A 16990-nucleotide genomic window follows, 5' to 3' on the forward strand; every position below is an offset into this window, starting at 1 on the left:
AAAACTTCATAGCCCAATTTGTTCAACTTTTGAAGTGCTGGTTGTGTGATGTGTGGTCAGGCACTGTCCTGGAGAAGACCTGGGCCCATTCTGTTGACCAATGCCAGCTGCAGGCACTGCAGTGTTCCGTGAATCGCGTCAATTTGCTGAGTACACTTCTCAGATGTAATGGTTTCGCCAGGATCCAAAAAGCTGTCGTGGATTAGATGGGCAGCAGACCACCAAACAGTAACCATGACCTTTTTCAGGGGCAAGTTTGGCTTTGGGAAGGACTTTGGAGCTTCTCCTCAGTCCAACCACTGAGCTGGTCATCACTGGTTGTTGTATAAAACCACCTTTTGCCGTACCTCATAATCCGATCGAGAAATGGTTCATTGTTGTTGCTTAGAATGAAAGACAACAATACTTTAAAATGATGATTTTTTTTTGATTTGTGGTCAGCTCATGAAGCACACACTTATTGAGCTTTCTCACCGTTCCAATTTGCTTCAAATGCCAAACGACCACACAGATGATTGATGTGGAGTTCTTTGACAATTGCTTGTGTAGCTGTAAGAGGATCAGCTTTGATGATGGCTCTCAACTGGTCCCTGTCAACTTCCAATGGCCAGCCACTATGCTCCTCACCTTCAAAGCTTTCGTCTCCTTTACAAAAGTTCTTGAACCACCACTGCACTGTATGTGTGTGTGTGTGTGTGTGTTAGTTTCTTAGCCATGTCCCGACTCTTTGCAGCCCCACAGACAGCAGCCCACCAGGCCCCTCCGTCCATGGGATTCTCCAGGCAAGAACACTGGAGTGGGTTGCCATTTCCTTCTCCAAAAGGAACTATAGAAAGAAAAGTGAAGTCGCTCAGTCATGTCTGACTCTTTGCGACCCCATGGACTGCAGCCTACCAGGCTCCCCCATCCATGGAATTTTCCAGGCAAGAGTACTGGAGTGGGTTGCCATTTCCTTTGTTAGCAGTTCCTAGGCCAAATGTGTTGTTGATGTTGTGAGCTGTCTCTGCTGCTTTATGACCCATTTTGAACTGGAATAGAAAAATCGCTCAAATTTGTTTTTTGTCTAACATCATTTCTAGAGCCTAAAATAAATATAAAATAAACAGCAAGTAATATTCACTGCAGCACTATTTACAACAGCTAAGATACGGAAACAACCTAATGTCCATAACAAACAAATGGATAAAGATGTGGCACCTATATAAAATGGCTATTACTCAGCCATTAAAACAATGAAATAACACCATTTGCAGCAACATGGATGGACCTGGAGATTACTATACTAAGTCAGACAAGGAAAGATAAATACTATATGATAGCACTTGTATGTGGAATCTAAAAAAAAAAAAATGGTACAATGAACTTTTTTAAGACAGAAGCAAACTCATAGACTTAAGAGAATGAATTTACGGTTATGGGGTAAGGGGGGGGGGACAGATTGGAATTTGGGGATTGACATGTACACACTACTATATTTAAAAGATAACCAACAAGAACTTACTGTATAGTGCAGGGAACTATACTCAATATTACATAACAATCTAAATGGGAAAAAAATCTGAAGAAGAATGCATGTGTGTGCTTAGTCGCTCAGTCGTGTCCAAGTCTTTGAAACCCCATAGACTGTAGCCCACCAGGCTCCTCTGTCCATGGCATTCTCCAGGCAAGAATACTGGAGTGGGTTGCCATTCCCTTCTTCAGAGGCTCTTCCCCACCCAGGGATCAAATGTGGGTCTTTATGCACTGCAGGCAGATCTTTACCATCTGAGTCAATGTGACAACCTAAATGGGAAAAAAATCTGAACAATAAATACGTGTATGACTGAATCACTTTCTGTACACCTGAAACTAACAGGATATTGTTAATCAACTATGTTCTAATTTAAAATAAAAATTAAAAAAATAAAATCACTAGTATTTTTCTATATAAAAATAAAAAATTTGAAACTTCTTCCTCAATAACCAAAAACAGTATGGTACTGGCATAAAGACAGACTGACCAATGAAATAGAATAAAGAGCCTAGAAATAAACCCTCATATATACAGCCCAAGAATTTCTGACAAGGGTGCCAAGATAATTCAACAGAGAAAGAACAGCCTTTTCAACAAACAACATTGGTAAAACTAGGTCCTCACATGCAAAATAATGAAGTTGACTCCTCACCTCATACCACATATAAAAATCAACTCAAAACAGATCAAAGGCTTAAACATGACAGCTAAAACTACATAAATCTTAAGAAAAAACACAAGAGAACACAAGAGGAAAAGCTTCATAACAATGTATCTGGCAATAATTTCTCAGGTAACACCGAAAGCACAGGCAACAAAAGCAAAAAGAGACAAATGGGGCTATTTCAAACTTACAAACTTCTATGTAAAGAACACTATTAAGAGAGTGAAAGGACAACCCACAAAATCAGAAAAATGATTTGCAAATCATGTATCTGACAAGGGATTAATATCCTTAACAATTATTTTAAAAAAAACTCCTATAACTCAACAACAAAAAATAAACTACCTGATTAGGAACGGGCAAGGACTTGAATGGGCTTCCCTGGTGGCTCAATGGTAAAGAATCCACCTGCCAATGCAAGAGACTTGGGTTCGGTCCTTGAGTCAGCAAGACCCCCTGGAGAAGGAAATGGCAACCCACTCCAGTACTTCTGCCTGGGAAATCCCATGAATCAGAAGAGCCTGGTGGGCTATAGTCCATGGACACGATGAGTTGGACATGACTTAGCCGCTAAACAACAACAAATGACTTGAATAGACACTGTTTCAAAAAAATATATACAAATGGCCAATAAACAAATAAGAAGATGCCTGGTATCACTAATCATCAGGGAAATAAAAACCAAAGCCACAATGAAATACCATTTCACTCATTAGAATGGCTCTTTAAAAAAAAAAAACCAAAAACCTAGAAAATAATTGTTGGTGAGGATGTGGAGAAACGGGAACCCTTGTGTACTTCTAGTGGGAATATAAAATAGTGCAGCTACTGTGGAAAACAGTATGGTGGTTCCTTAAAAAATTAAACATTTTTGTTGGTATTGGTAATGACCAATATATCCAAAAGAATTAAAAGCAGGGATTCAAAAAAGGTACTTGTACACATATGTTCATAGTAGCATTATTCACAATGGTCAAAAGGTGGAAGAAACCCAAACGTCCACTGAGAGACGAACAGATTAACAAAATGTGGTACACACATACGTACAATGGACTATTATTCATCTTTAAAAAGGAAGGACATGTGCCACAATGTGAATGAACCTTGAAGACATTATGCTGAATTAAACTGGTCACAAGAGGACAAACACTGTATCATTCCACTTACCTGAGGTATCTGGAGTACTCAATTTCACAGAGACAGAAAGAAGAATGGTTACCAAGGGCTAAGAAGGAGGGTACTGGAAATTATTATCCAACGAGTACAAAGTTTCAGTCTGAGAAAATGAAAAACATTTTGGAGATGGATGGTAGTGATGATCACATAACCAGTGAATGAATTTAATATCACTGAACTGTAGATTTAAAAATGGTTAAAATGGTTACAAATGGTAAAAACAGTTAATTTCAAATTAAAATGGAATAAAGATTCCAATAGTATAAAAATTCAAGTATTCAAAAATAAATTTTAAAAATACACAAGAGTGGGACTTCCATGGTGGTCCAGTGGATAGGAATTCACCTTGAATTTCAGGAGATGGATCCCAAGACAGGGAACTAAGATCCCACATGCCGAGGAGCAACTAAGCCTGCATGGGTCAACTACTGGGCCCTCATGCCACAACTACAGAATCTGTGTACCACAAAGAGCGATCCCACAGGCTGCAACTAAGACCCAACACAGCCAAATAAATAAAAACTTCAAAAACAAAACAGGACCTTTAAGAAAAAATTACAGAGGTTCAAATAGTGTTATAAAGATGTCAAGTCTCCTTAAGTTGACCAATACATTAAATTCTGTCTCAATTTAAAAAAAAAGTTTTGGAGACAAGATGAAGAGGTGCTAACATGACCAAATACTAGGCACTAAAGTTCATTTCATAAAGATAATTATGTAACAAATAGGCAAGAAAATACTGAAAACAATGGAGAGAGAGATGTTAACCCTATCCTATACAGATAACAGAATTATAGTGTTTTCAAAATTTGACACTAAAGATGGATACTAAAGTTGGAATAGCTGAATGGACAGACTAGAGAGAACAGAAGCAGCAACAAATCCATCTGAGAATTTGATAAGTAATAATTAAGGGCAGCATTCAAATCAGGAGGAAAAATTAAGAGAAAAAGGATTAGTTAATAAACTTTCCATTTGGAAGGAAAAAAATAGAGGCTCACTGATAACTGGAAGCCACATCACTTTTTATAACCAAGCTTCTGAAAGCACCATTTAAAAAAAAAAAAAAACAGAAGTCCTAAAGGTAAAAATTAAAAAATTTATTCATAGAGACTTCCAGCTGCCTACCCTATGTTCAGATTTCTCTACTTTCTTATTTTTAAAACTAAAACTGTATATATTTAAGGTGTACATGAGTGGGCTTCCGTGGTGGCTCAATGGTAAAGAATCCACCTGACAATGCAGGAGACACGGGTTCAGTCCCTGGGTTAGGAAGATCCCCTGAAGTAGGAAATGGCAACCAACTCCAGAACTCTTACCTGGAGAATCCCATGGACAGAGGAGCCTGGCGGGCTACAGTCCGTGGGATCGCAAATGAGTCAGGTATGATTTAGCAACTAAACAACAAGGTGTGTATGATGATTTGACATATATTCTCACACATGGTGAAATAACTATTACAGCCAAGCTAATTCACCAACCTAAAAAGCTTTTCCTAGCATGCACTAATTATCAGGGAGATGCAAATCAAAACCACAATGAGGTATTACCCTGTACTTCTCAGGATTGTTGCTGTTTTCAGTCGTCAGTCATGTCCAACTCTTTGCAACCCCATGGACTGCAGCACGCCAGGCCTCCCTGTCAATCACCATCTCCTGGAGTTTGCTCAAACTCATGTTCATTGAGTTGGTGATGCCATACAACCATCTCATCTTCTGTCGCCCACTTATCCTCCTGCCCTCAATCTTTCTCAGCAGCAGGGTCTTTTCCAATGAGTTGCCTCTTCACATCAGACAGTCAAACTAGCAGAGCTTCAGCATCAGTCCTTTCAATGAATATTCAGGGATGCTTTCCTTTAGGACTAACTGGTTTGATCTCCTTGCAGTCTAAGGGACTCTCCAGTCTTCTCCAGCACCACAGTCTGAAGGCATCAATTCTTCGGTGCTCAGCCTTTTTCACCGTCCAGCACACACATCCGTACATGACTACTGGAAAAACCACAGCTTTCACTATACAGACCTTTGAAAGCAAAGTAATACCTCTGCTTTTAAACATGCTGTCTATGTTTGTCATTGTTTTTCTTCCATGGAGCAAGTGTCTTTTAATTTCAAGGCTGCAGTCACCATCCACAGTGATTTTGGAGTCCAAGAAAATAAAGTCTGTCACTGTTTCCATTGTTTCCCCATCTATTTGCCATGAAGTGATGGGACCAGATGTCATGGTCTTTGTTTTTTGAATGTTGAGTTTTAAGCCAGCTTTTTCACTCTCCTCTTTCACCTTCATCAACAGGTTCTTTAACTCCTCTCTGCTTTCTGCCATAAAGGTGGTATCATCTGCATATCTGAGGTTATTGATATTTCTCTCCACAATCTTGATTCTAGCTTGTGCTTCATCCAGCCTGGCATTTCACAGGATGTACTCTGCATATATGTTAAATAAGCAAGGTGACAACATACAGCCTTGATGTACTCCTTTCTCAATTTGGAACCAGTCCATTGTTTCGTGTCCGGTTGTAACTGTTGTTTCTTGACCTGCATACAGGTTTCTCAGGAGGCAGGTCAGGTGGTCTGGTATGCCCATCTCTAAGAATTTTCCACAGTTTGTTCTGATCTACACTTGTCAGGATGGCTACTACTAAAAAAAGGTTTTTTTAAGAAAATAACAAGTGTTGGTGTGAAATGTAGAGAAAACAGAGCCCTTGTGCACTGTTGGTGGGAATGTAAATTGCTAATGTCATTATGGAAAATGGTACTGTATGTTTTATAGTACCAGAACTACTATATGATCAAGGGGCCCTCTTCTGAGTATACACCCAAAGGAAATGAAATCAATATGTTTAAGAGATATGTGTGCTCCTGTGTTCACTGCAGCATTATTCACAATAACTTTACAAAAACAACCTAAGTGACTGTCAAAGGATGGATAAATAAACTGTAATATATATATATATATATTACACATATACATATTTTATCCAGAATGAAACTGCTCAGTCTTAAAAAATGAAAGCAATCCTGCCACTTGCAACAACATGGATGATGCTCCAATTTCGTACTAACAGCACAGTTTTGTTTCATGCTACAACTACATCTCTCAGTCCTTCTTACATCAGTTCAGTCAGTCAGTTCAGCGGCTCAGTCGTGTCTGACTCTTTGCGACCCCATGAATCGCAGCACGCCCGGCCTCCCTGTCCATCACCAACTCCCGGAGTTCACTCAAACCCATGCCCATCAAGTCAGTGATGCCATCCAGCCATCTCATCCTCTGTCGTCCCCTTCTCCTCCTGCCCCCAATCCCTAACCCTTCTTACATATAGCAGTGCAAATAACATATCTGGCAAATACGATATAAGCAAGGGAAGAAGGTAGAGTCTCATACATAATAGAATGTACAAGAAAACAAATAATGATTTTTCACTTATTAGATCAGCAAAATTTTAAGTTTAGCAATAACCAATGTTATTAGCAAGTAGCTATTAAAATTTAAAAGTGCATACATCTTTCTCTATCTTAAAAGGACTTTCTCTCTACCTTTGACTTCTTACCAACCCCATCTGTCTTTTTATTCACTACATAAAACTTCCTTCTCCAATTCAGGACCATCTACTTACTCTCACTAAAAACTGCCTTCAGTTTTTCTCAGTTTACTGAAACTGTTTTTTCTAAAATGTCAAACATCAAGTTCAATACCCTCTTTTCAGTTCTCAACTTCCTACACCTCTCTGTAGCATTTCATTTGGCACTACAGACACTCCCCTCCTTAAATCCTCTGCTCTTATGGCTTTCAAACTATACATTGGGTCTCCTATCTCTCATATTTCATTTGTCTTCCACCTATCAAGAGGAAGTTTGTTTTTCAAGTTTCTATCCTTTATCATGATACCTTTATACTCTTTCCTTAGGCAATCTCAGCCACACCAGTGTATCTAATTACTAACCTTATTACATATAATAATTATCACATCTATGCCTCTGCCCCTGAACCATATCAAATTTCCCCCTTGAACTATCAATCGCTAACATTTATACACCATGTTCTTTAACTTACTGAGTTACAGAACTCAATGTTCTTTAATATTGAGATAATGTTCTCAACCTATTGTCTATTTCAAACCTATCATCCTACTCCCCCAACATCAACTCTTCCCTGTATTTTCCATCCTGGCATGCCCTGTGCCCTCTAAGTTACCCAATTAATTTTGTTATCAATACCAATATGGTAAATTAAAAACCCTCAATTCTAACAGCTAATAATTTAAAGAACAAAACTGTCATATCCAGATGCTTATGGATGTACACTCACAGAATCCAAATCAGTAAAATGATTAGCTGACTGGTTTATTATCAATATACAAACGTTACTTGTATTTCTAATCACCAGCAATAGTTCAATTTATTTTAAATAAAATTGAATATAAAATACCTATATTTTATTTTTAGCTTTATTTAGATATAACTCCGGGAGTTTGTCATGGACAGGGAGGCCTGGCGTGCTGCAATTCACGGGGTTGCAAAGAGTCGGACACGACTGAGCGACTGAACTGAACTGATTCAGATATATTATAAATGATGTTATAGAATATCTATTATATATTATTATGTTATATATTATCTATACCTATTAATACATATAATTATGTATTATAAAATATCTATATTTTATTGTGTAAAATATCTATACAGAATATAAAATATCTATAAAGTCTAACAAAGATGTATAAGACCTAACTGCAATAAACATAAAACTTTATTAAGCAATAAATGAATTTAGAAAAACGCCCTGTTCATGGGACTACTCAATATCATAAACATATTATTTTCCCTAATCTGATCTATACTTCTCAGTATAATTTCAATTAAAACTCCTAATAGATTTTTTTTAATAGAACATGATTTTAAAACATATATGGAAGAGAAAGAGCAGTCAAGACACTCCTAAGACTAGGTTGCCCTCCCAAAAGCAAGACTTTTTACAGAGCTACAGTAAATAAGACATATGGGAAAAAGGATAAATTATCCAATGGAACAAAATAGAGAACCTAGACCCCAAAAACACAATTTATCTACATATAATTTTGCTTATAAGACAGGTAGCAACACAAATCACTAGAGGAAGAAGAAACTACTCAAAAAGGGGGTTAAAACTACTAAATATTTATGTGGAAAACAATGAAATGGATAAAACAAAAATCAATTCCAGGTGAATTAAAGATTTAGGTACAACCTTTAAAACTTTCAAAAGAAAAAAAAAAGAGAGATGGAAAAGTATCTCTCTCTCTTTGGGGCAAGTAAGCAAAAACATCCTGAAAAAATGAAAACTGTGAACCACAAAAAGGTGGATATATCATACTAAAATTAAGAACTTATCAAAATAAAAAAAAGAAAAAAAAAGACAAGCCACAACCAGGAGAAGGCATAGGCAACACACACATTCAAAAAATACACAGAATTACAAGAAATTTCTACAAATAATAATAGATAAACCACCCAACAGAAAAATGGTCAAACATTTCATGCAACAGGAAACACAGATGGCCAATAAATATGAAAAGATGTTTGAACACATTATCAGGGAAATATAACCTCACTGAAATAATATTTTATACTCACTAGATAGGTAAAAATTCAGAAAAATGAGAACACCAAGTTTTGAAGAGACAAATTAATGGAAAATCTCATGCATGGCTCATAGGAGTACAAGATGAATTGACTTTGGAAAATAATTTGATCTTGAAGTTGAACATTTCATATCTTATTTTCCATAAATTCCACTCTTCAAACTACCTTAGAGAAATGTCTGCTTATATACGCCATAAGAGATATATAAGGCTATTCATAACAGCATTTGAAATCGTTGATCATCTCTTTCTTGAAACTATTTTCTTCCATTAACTGATATGACCTCACTCCCTTGTGTTTCCTCCTTTCTTACCATCCCTTCTCAATCTCTTTTGCTGTTTTGGTTTTTTGCCTTTATACTCTCTAAGTACTGGAATACCCTATCTCTCCGGTCCTTCGATCTTCATTCGTCTTGCTGGATGATCTCATCCAGTCCCATGGCTTTACCACCCGTATGCTCCAAACTCCACCTGGAATTGCCAGTTTTATATGAAGTCATTCATGTTGTTCTCCTTTCCAGCTCCGCAGCTCCCTACCTACTCTGAAATAAGGTGTGACCATATGACTGAGTATGGTCAGTAAAATGCAAGCAAAACAGAACTCTCTTAAAGTAATACTAGAAATCTATTTGTAATCTCAAAGTTAACGTGGCCAAAAAGAATCCCACTTGTACTTCTCTGAATCTTTCCACATCTCAGCAAATGGTACCACCATCTATCCTTTGCTCAGACTACATATATGAGTCATTCTAATTCTTTTCTACTCCTCAACTCCAGACAAATTTACCAGTAAGTTCTGTGACTTTGCTTTCAATGTAGACATTATATCCAAAAGTTTCTCACCACCTCCACTGCTATTATTCTAGTCTCGGCCACACTATTTTTGATACCAAAGTGGAAAACTATGTCTTCTACCTAGTTCCCTCATTTCCAATCTCCTTACCATGCCCTAAGGCCCTATACCATCTGCTTCTGCCTACCTCTCTGACCTCTCTCTCATATCTAAAGAAAATCCAACCACATGTGCCTTCTGCAATTGTATGAACACGCCATGCCCAAGGTCTTTACATATGCCATTCCCTTTTGTTTATCTGGCCTATCTTTTCTTATCATTCAGATCTCTGCTCAAATGTCACCTCTCCAAAGAGGCTTTCTCATCACTCTATTTAAAATATAATAAATTCCAGTCATTTTACAGATTAGTCATGAATTTACTGCTCCAAATTCATTCTTTAGTGTCTGCTCTGCAAATATGGAGCTGAGTCTTACGTATCTTTATTTTTTGTGAAGATGTTAAGCGTTGTCATAGAAGATACTAGACAGATATTACAAGAGGAAGGGGCTTCCCCTCCTGGTTTCAGTGTGAACTTAGCATGTTCCTGCTGTGTAGGTTCTCCAGCACATAGCTCTTGCAGTGCATGGGCAGCAGAAGCACCCTAAGGCCAGCTTCCTCCAACACTCCCTTTCCTTCAGGAGGCTTCAAATTGTAACTCTGGCCAGACATCTCCCCATGAACACCTTTCTTCGGTACTCTAGAGCACAGACAGATAAGCATATTCTTAAAGGTTTAGATAATAAATATTTTAGGCTTGCAGGTCATAAAGTCAGAACTCTGCCCCTGTAACAAGAAAGCAACTACAGTAAGTAAATCCAGGGAGCTTGGCTGTATTCCAAATAAATTTTACTTATAAAACAGATGGTTGGCTCACAGACCATAATCTGCCAACCCCTGCCCTAAAAGGCATATTTCCCACAAGTTCTGAAGGATGGATTTCTAGTAAGTTCCATGAGTGTGATATCAGTGACTTCTCTGGCATTCAGTGAGATATTGTATGGAGATAGTCCCTCTCCTACAAGGTCTCAGAACTTGGGGGGAAGGGCTCTTACTTGGGCACTGGATCTTAAGTCTATCAGTGATGGTTGCTTCTTAAAACTACTACTCTTATATTCTTGAGAGTTTTCCTTATTTTCCTGATATAGTTAGTTAATCCTATTAAACTTTCCTCTGTTCAAAATACTTGTGACTTCTGTCTCCTAATTAAACTGATACATTCTCCTTCCGCTGCTTTATTTTGTTACTTATCACTAACTGAAATTATATTATTATAGTATCTGTGTTTGCTTACTTTTTAATTACCAGTGTCCTTCATTAAAATGAAAGCTCCATAAAGACTGCTAGTTTTTTTCACTACTGAATGAATTCCTACTACCTAGGCACACTGTCTTGTCATAACAGATTCACAACTACTACTTGGGAGTGACTGAATGATGAGTCTTTGGTCACAGTGGACCAAATTATATTTTTATAATTTCAACTCTTGGATTACATATAACAAATAAAAAGATGAATGCCTCTAGTTTATATCTGCTTTCTCTCTCAAACACACACAACCCTAACTCACTCATATTGTTTTGTGTCTCTGTTTATGGTATTCCTTCAGTCTCTACTTCAAAATTAGTAAATAAGCTCTTTGAATGCAAAAATTCCACCTTACGGCTGTTTAAACTTGTAAGTTTAAGCAATGTAACACAGAACTCTCCTGATACATTTTACAAGGTACAAAAAGCCACTACGACTCAAAAGGGTGGGAAGGATGGTAACCTTTCTTCAGGCCTTACCTAAAGTTTCCAAAGAGTAGTCATAACTGTTTCTGCTAAGATTGGTACTCGTGGTTAAAAATGTCCAAAATACTTTTAATAATAATACTTCAGCCCCATTATTCTAAAACAGTTTTCAAAACAGAAATTGGTATTATTTTTAAACAACTAGTCTATAATTTCTTAATGTTTACCAATTCCTTGTGAGTCTCTAGCTCATTCTCTTGCGTGCATGTATGCTAAGCTGCTTCAGTTGTGTCCGAGTCTTTGGGATCCTATGGGATGCAGCCTGCCAGGCTCCTCTGACAATGGGATTCTCCAGTCAAGAATGCTGGAGTGGGCTGCCAAGCCCTTCTCCAAGGGATCTCCCTGACCCCAGGGATTGAACTCGTGTCTCTTCTGTCTCCTGCATTGGCAGGTGGGCTCTTCACCACTAGCATCACCTTGGAAGTCCCATTCTCTCTTACGTATACAATAAAAAAGCACTTGCCAATGAATCGGTCAACTTTTCAATAGGCTCATCTAAAGTGGATTTAACCTCTATTCTGCCATATTTGTGGCCTTTCTTGTTTTCGCTGGAGAATACTGTAATAATACAATGTTTGCTGGGAAGTTCAAAACAATACCCTAACATTGGTAAATCTAAGGATCTATTATTCAAATTCATCTGAAACAAGTAGGAGACACTGGACAAATTTTAGTTTTGCTTCATTTCCCTCTTATTTCCTTGATTTGTTTCTGCTGACTTGAGATGGATAGGGAAACAGAAACTGCCATAGGGCACAAAAAGGTGAAACAAATGAGTAAGAAGTCTTTGGTGGAAATCACTTCTTGGTATTCTCAAGCAACCTGAAGAACTGAGACAAAGCTAACAACACTGGTAAAACAATGACCTCCAGTTCTTTCCTTTTCTAATACTGCTTCACTTCAACACACACTGAGTATCATGTATCAGTAACAGTAAAGGCTGTTCCTCACTATCAATGGCAAGTACTTCCATTCAACCTCCACAACCTCTTGTCCCTGAATATCAAGTTTCCCCAGTTGCTACCAAGCTAAACCTGTGCTTTCTGTTTAGGGCTCTGTCACGTTCAAAACAGTTTTAATTTGTCCGACAGTACTATCTCTGTCCTTGATTCTGATAACAGACTTCTCATCAGAGCCAAAATAGCTACATAAAACTTTGAAGTTATATGCAATGTAAGAACAAACAAAAAAGAAAAGAAAGAGAAATATCAATGAGGAACCTTGGGGGATGTACAATGAGTCTATAACAGTATAATTTTGATTGGTGAGAATATTGATTTTTTAAATAAATGACATGAGTGGGGATATTTCATTTATGTCATATTACAAATTTCAACGAAAATTAAAGCTATGTAAGTCTTCAGGAATATTAAGCCCAACTTTTCAAACTGTAGTTGGTAAGAGTTTTCTCCCCTTGCCTTATACTCAATCTACAGGAGTAAATTATTTTCCACAAGTGAAAACAATTGCATAAAAGACTGCCTGGTTTCCAAAACATCTGCTATTTCTAAAAAGTCTTAATATGATTTTCACTCAGATAGTATAAATGCTAAATTACCTCAACAGAAGTCCAGCAAAACAAGTTTGAAGGAAACCAGAAACAACCATAAATAGCAACTTTTAAAAGATGAAGAGTAAATTATTTTGGTTTTTCCATGTAGCATCATTGTTCAATTCAAGTTTTACCTTTCATTGTTAACACTGTTTTTGGAAAAATCTGTGGGAGTGTAAGACAGCTTTCCTATGCTTAGCCCTAGACAACATTAATCCAGAATTGTCCACTGACTTGTGGAAGTAACATTTTGATATAAGACTAAATATTCTAACAATTTGTATTACATGCAGTGCTATTGATGGAAAATGATCTGGGAGATCAGAAATCTGTATTAGAACCCTACCTCCAATAATGGCTTTGTATTTACAGATAAATAATCTAACCTGCCTAAGTCTCAATCCTCATCTATATAATGATGAGACTAAACCAGATAATCTTTTAGAATTCTTTTCAAGCATCATTCTACCTTTATCTTTCCTACCACTTCCACTACATAGTCCATAGACTTCCACTGTTTCATCAAACACTAAGTACCTACTGTGTCCCTTGACACAGATACTGTTCCCTTCCCTCACTGAATTTGTTTTAATTGTCCCACCATGTATTAGAAAATGAGTAGCTAAAAGAGAAGCTTAGACTTAATGGAAAAACTAAAAATGATTTTTAAGTGGCTTGTTTATTTGGCTTAAAATTCATAAAATGATGCTTTTATGGATTAGTATGAAACTCTACCGGGGGCTTCCCAGGTAGAGTAGTGGTAAAGAATCTGCCTGCCAATGCAGGAGACGTGGATTTGATCTCTGGGTTGAATCAGGAAGATCCCCTGGAGTAGGAAATGGCAACCCGATTCAGAATCCTTGCTTGGAAAATTCCAAAGGACAGAGGAGCCTGAAGGGCTGCAGTCCATGGGGTCACACACACTTGGACATGACTGAGCGACTGAGTACCAGCATTAAACTCCACACATTTGATATTGCCCCCCCAAAAACTATTAAAACATTTCTGACCTATGCCAATCTATTAGACCTGCCACTGACATAATACACCTTAATTAAGACCAATTACAAATATATTTAGGTACCATTTCTTGGCAATAAAAACAAGGCACATCCAAGACAAATAGGTGTGATAAAGTCAGCCGGGAGTGGGCAGACTCTCAGTTCAATCTCTTACATGCACAAAGCTGAGTAACAGCAGTCAGTGCTGATCCATCCTTGTCAACTTTTAATCCTTATGACTGATGAAAAGCATGAGACATATGTTTATTTTTAAGTGTATATTGGCGGCTGGCTTCCTTATTTTCACCCCTTCTTTTTACAATTGCACAGAATTCATCAAATGTTTTATATACAACATCCAGTTCCTGATATTGACCTTGAGGAAAATTAGGTCCTAGAGAGAGATAAAGAAAATGAACAAATGACAGCAATATAAGGCAGAATATGGTATATTGAGTAGCCAAACTCAATATACTGTCCTCTGTCAAGATGAAAGTAAATAATAAAACTGAAAATAGAGGAAAGAAATAAAGAAGGGAGCAAAAGGTAAGATAACATTTACTCAGCACCTAACAGGTGTCAGGCACTGTGCAGGTAGTTTTCACTTACTCTTTTCCAGACCTCTAAAACAAGGTAATATCCAAAATAGATGAGTATCTACCATAAGAGAACTCCACTCCCTTTCACAAAATGATTCCATAGCTTAATATTCTAACGCAAACGCTCTGTTTACGTAATAATCATTCTAATTATAATCAGTATGTGGAACTAGAGGGGGGTCTTGGAGTAACCAGGTAAACCATTCCTCAGACACTTGGGCCAGGTGAGATAAGAAGCCTGTTTAGTGGCAGAACCGGGATCAAATCAATTGTCAAGGCATCTATATACTACACTGCCGGCAACTGTTTATAGTGAAATTTAGTGATTCGTTTTTGCTCTTCACTATGTTACTCAGCACCTGTCTATTCGCACTTTCATTAAAATAATCATTTAAAAAATCAATTTACACAAATGGCTCAGAATCGTCAAAGAACAATGTGTCATTTTCTATAACATGGTATTTTTTAAACCTACTGATAAGCAATGCCGTCCCCACAATGATCTCAGATGCGAGGCGGGCTGTGTGTCGGTTTTCAGGGACGAGAATCAGGTCGCGGAGGTGAAGACTGCCTCGCAGAAACCCCGCGTCGAAGATCCCGGCCGGGTTGCCCGGCCCCCAGCGAGCCGCAGCCCCGAGCCGGGCGGGAGGACGGAGGATGAGTGTGCAGTAACGTGGCTCCCGCGCCCTGGGCTCGTCGGCCGCCCTGGCTCCGCCGGGCCGGTTCCGAACGCCGCCCGGGCCGGACCGTTACGGGGTCTCCCGGGCCGCGGAGCCCCGCGCGGGCCGCCCCTCCCCCACCGCGGCCTGAGCCCGCGGCGCCGGCCGGGACCCCCGCGGCTCCCCGCGCGAACAATACCGTGGTCCCCCGCGAGGCCGCGCGCCGAGGCCCGCGCCACCCTGCCGCCCCCGCGCCGCGGGCCCTCGCAGAGGGCGTCGAGCCGCAGGCCGCGAGAGACAGCCCCGCGGGAGAGAGCGAGAGAGGAGGACGTTAGTCAGGGGGTTCGGAGGCCGCGGTGCCCTCACCCTTACCTGACTCCAGGTGATAAACTCGTTGGTGTGAGTTTCCTCCACAAGCGTCCACAGCTTGCTGAGGAAAGCCGGCACGTTCGAACTCTGCTTCATTGTTAACGAGGCTCAGGAATTCCAAATTCTACACCCAAACGCGGCGGTAGCGGCGGAGGCGGCGGCGGCAGCGGCGGCAGCTGCTCCCCGAGAACGCCCACAACGCAGGCGCAGCAGCTCCCGGGCCCCGCCCCCTCCCCGGCCCCGCCAGGCGCGCTGTGAGGCGGGGTGGCCGGGCAGCCGCACGTGACGGACAAGTCTCCAGTTCGGCCCGTGCGCACTGGTCCCGCGCGGGTCCCGTTCCCGGCCAATGCCAGGAGCCGACCGCACAACAGAGAAACGCGATTGGATGCTGCAGGCGGGGAGGGGTGGGAGCAAAAGGGGGGCGCTGCCCTCTCATTCGCCTTTTATATGGGAGCTCTCGCTTTAGCGGATCTTGAGCTTGAGGGATTGTGTTTGGTTTTTTCACGTGGGAGCATCTTCGGGTGATTGGGCTATGGCTGGAAGCCTACAGAAAGTCCTCAGGAGCCTTTGAGTCATAAGTTTGGTAGGCAAGGTTGTAGGCTGCGCTAGTCAGGCAGGAGGAAGTGTAATAACTCACGTGGGGAAAAAAACAGCTTTCAAGCATGACTTGCTAGGCCCCAAATTGAAACTGTCTTAAAAATAATGACCCCTTTCCTTAAATTCTCATCAGGAAAAAAAAATTCCTTTAAAATACGTTTATCAAAAATAGGAATTTAAATAACATACTCTTTACTGAGCATGTACTGCAGTGATCCAAGAACTGTAATAGGCAACTTCCATGTTTAATTCAACAGACACAGAATGCCCAGTATATGCCCAACGTGAAAAGAAACAGTATCATTTATTCTCTTTTAATCATTTAAAATAATTGTTCCTGTAGGTACTTTACAGATACGTTCTTAAAACAATTTTTCCTGTATGTCCTTTACAGATTTGGTATAGTGGAAAAAATATTAGGCAAGGAGTCAGCATATGAGTTTAGACCCAGTTTCAAGGACACATTACTGGATATTTAATTACACTGGTAGTGTGTGTAATTTAGGCAATCTCTTACTCTGTTCCAATCTCTCCCTTATCCTCACTGGAAATAAAACTCTCTTTTCACCCCTGTAAGGGAACATCAATAACATAATAGGTGTGAAAATATTTTGAAAA

The 16990-nt window shown here is 39.4% G+C and overlaps 1 protein-coding gene across 3 annotated transcripts in view; it reads right to left on the reverse strand.

Annotated features, from left to right (window-relative positions):
- Positions 1–15973, reverse strand: part of HSF2 (heat shock transcription factor 2) — a 37284-nt gene extending 21311 nt beyond the window's left edge. For 2 of the 3 annotated variants that reach the window (XM_020887659.2, XM_020887658.2), the window contains exon 1: positions 15779–15973. In XM_020887659.2, the coding sequence (XP_020743318.1) occupies positions 15779–15871 (93 nt within the window). In that variant the 5' untranslated portion in view covers positions 15872–15973. Of the gene's footprint in view, positions 1–15222; positions 15384–15778 lie in introns of those variants that run through there. The other variant, XM_020887663.2, reaches the window with a different exon arrangement.
- Positions 15974–16990: the final 1017 nt, after the last annotated feature.

This window comes from Odocoileus virginianus, chromosome 19 (assembly GCF_023699985.2).
Source record: "Odocoileus virginianus isolate 20LAN1187 ecotype Illinois chromosome 19, Ovbor_1.2, whole genome shotgun sequence".
NCBI lineage: Eukaryota > Metazoa > Chordata > Mammalia > Artiodactyla > Cervidae > Odocoileus > Odocoileus virginianus.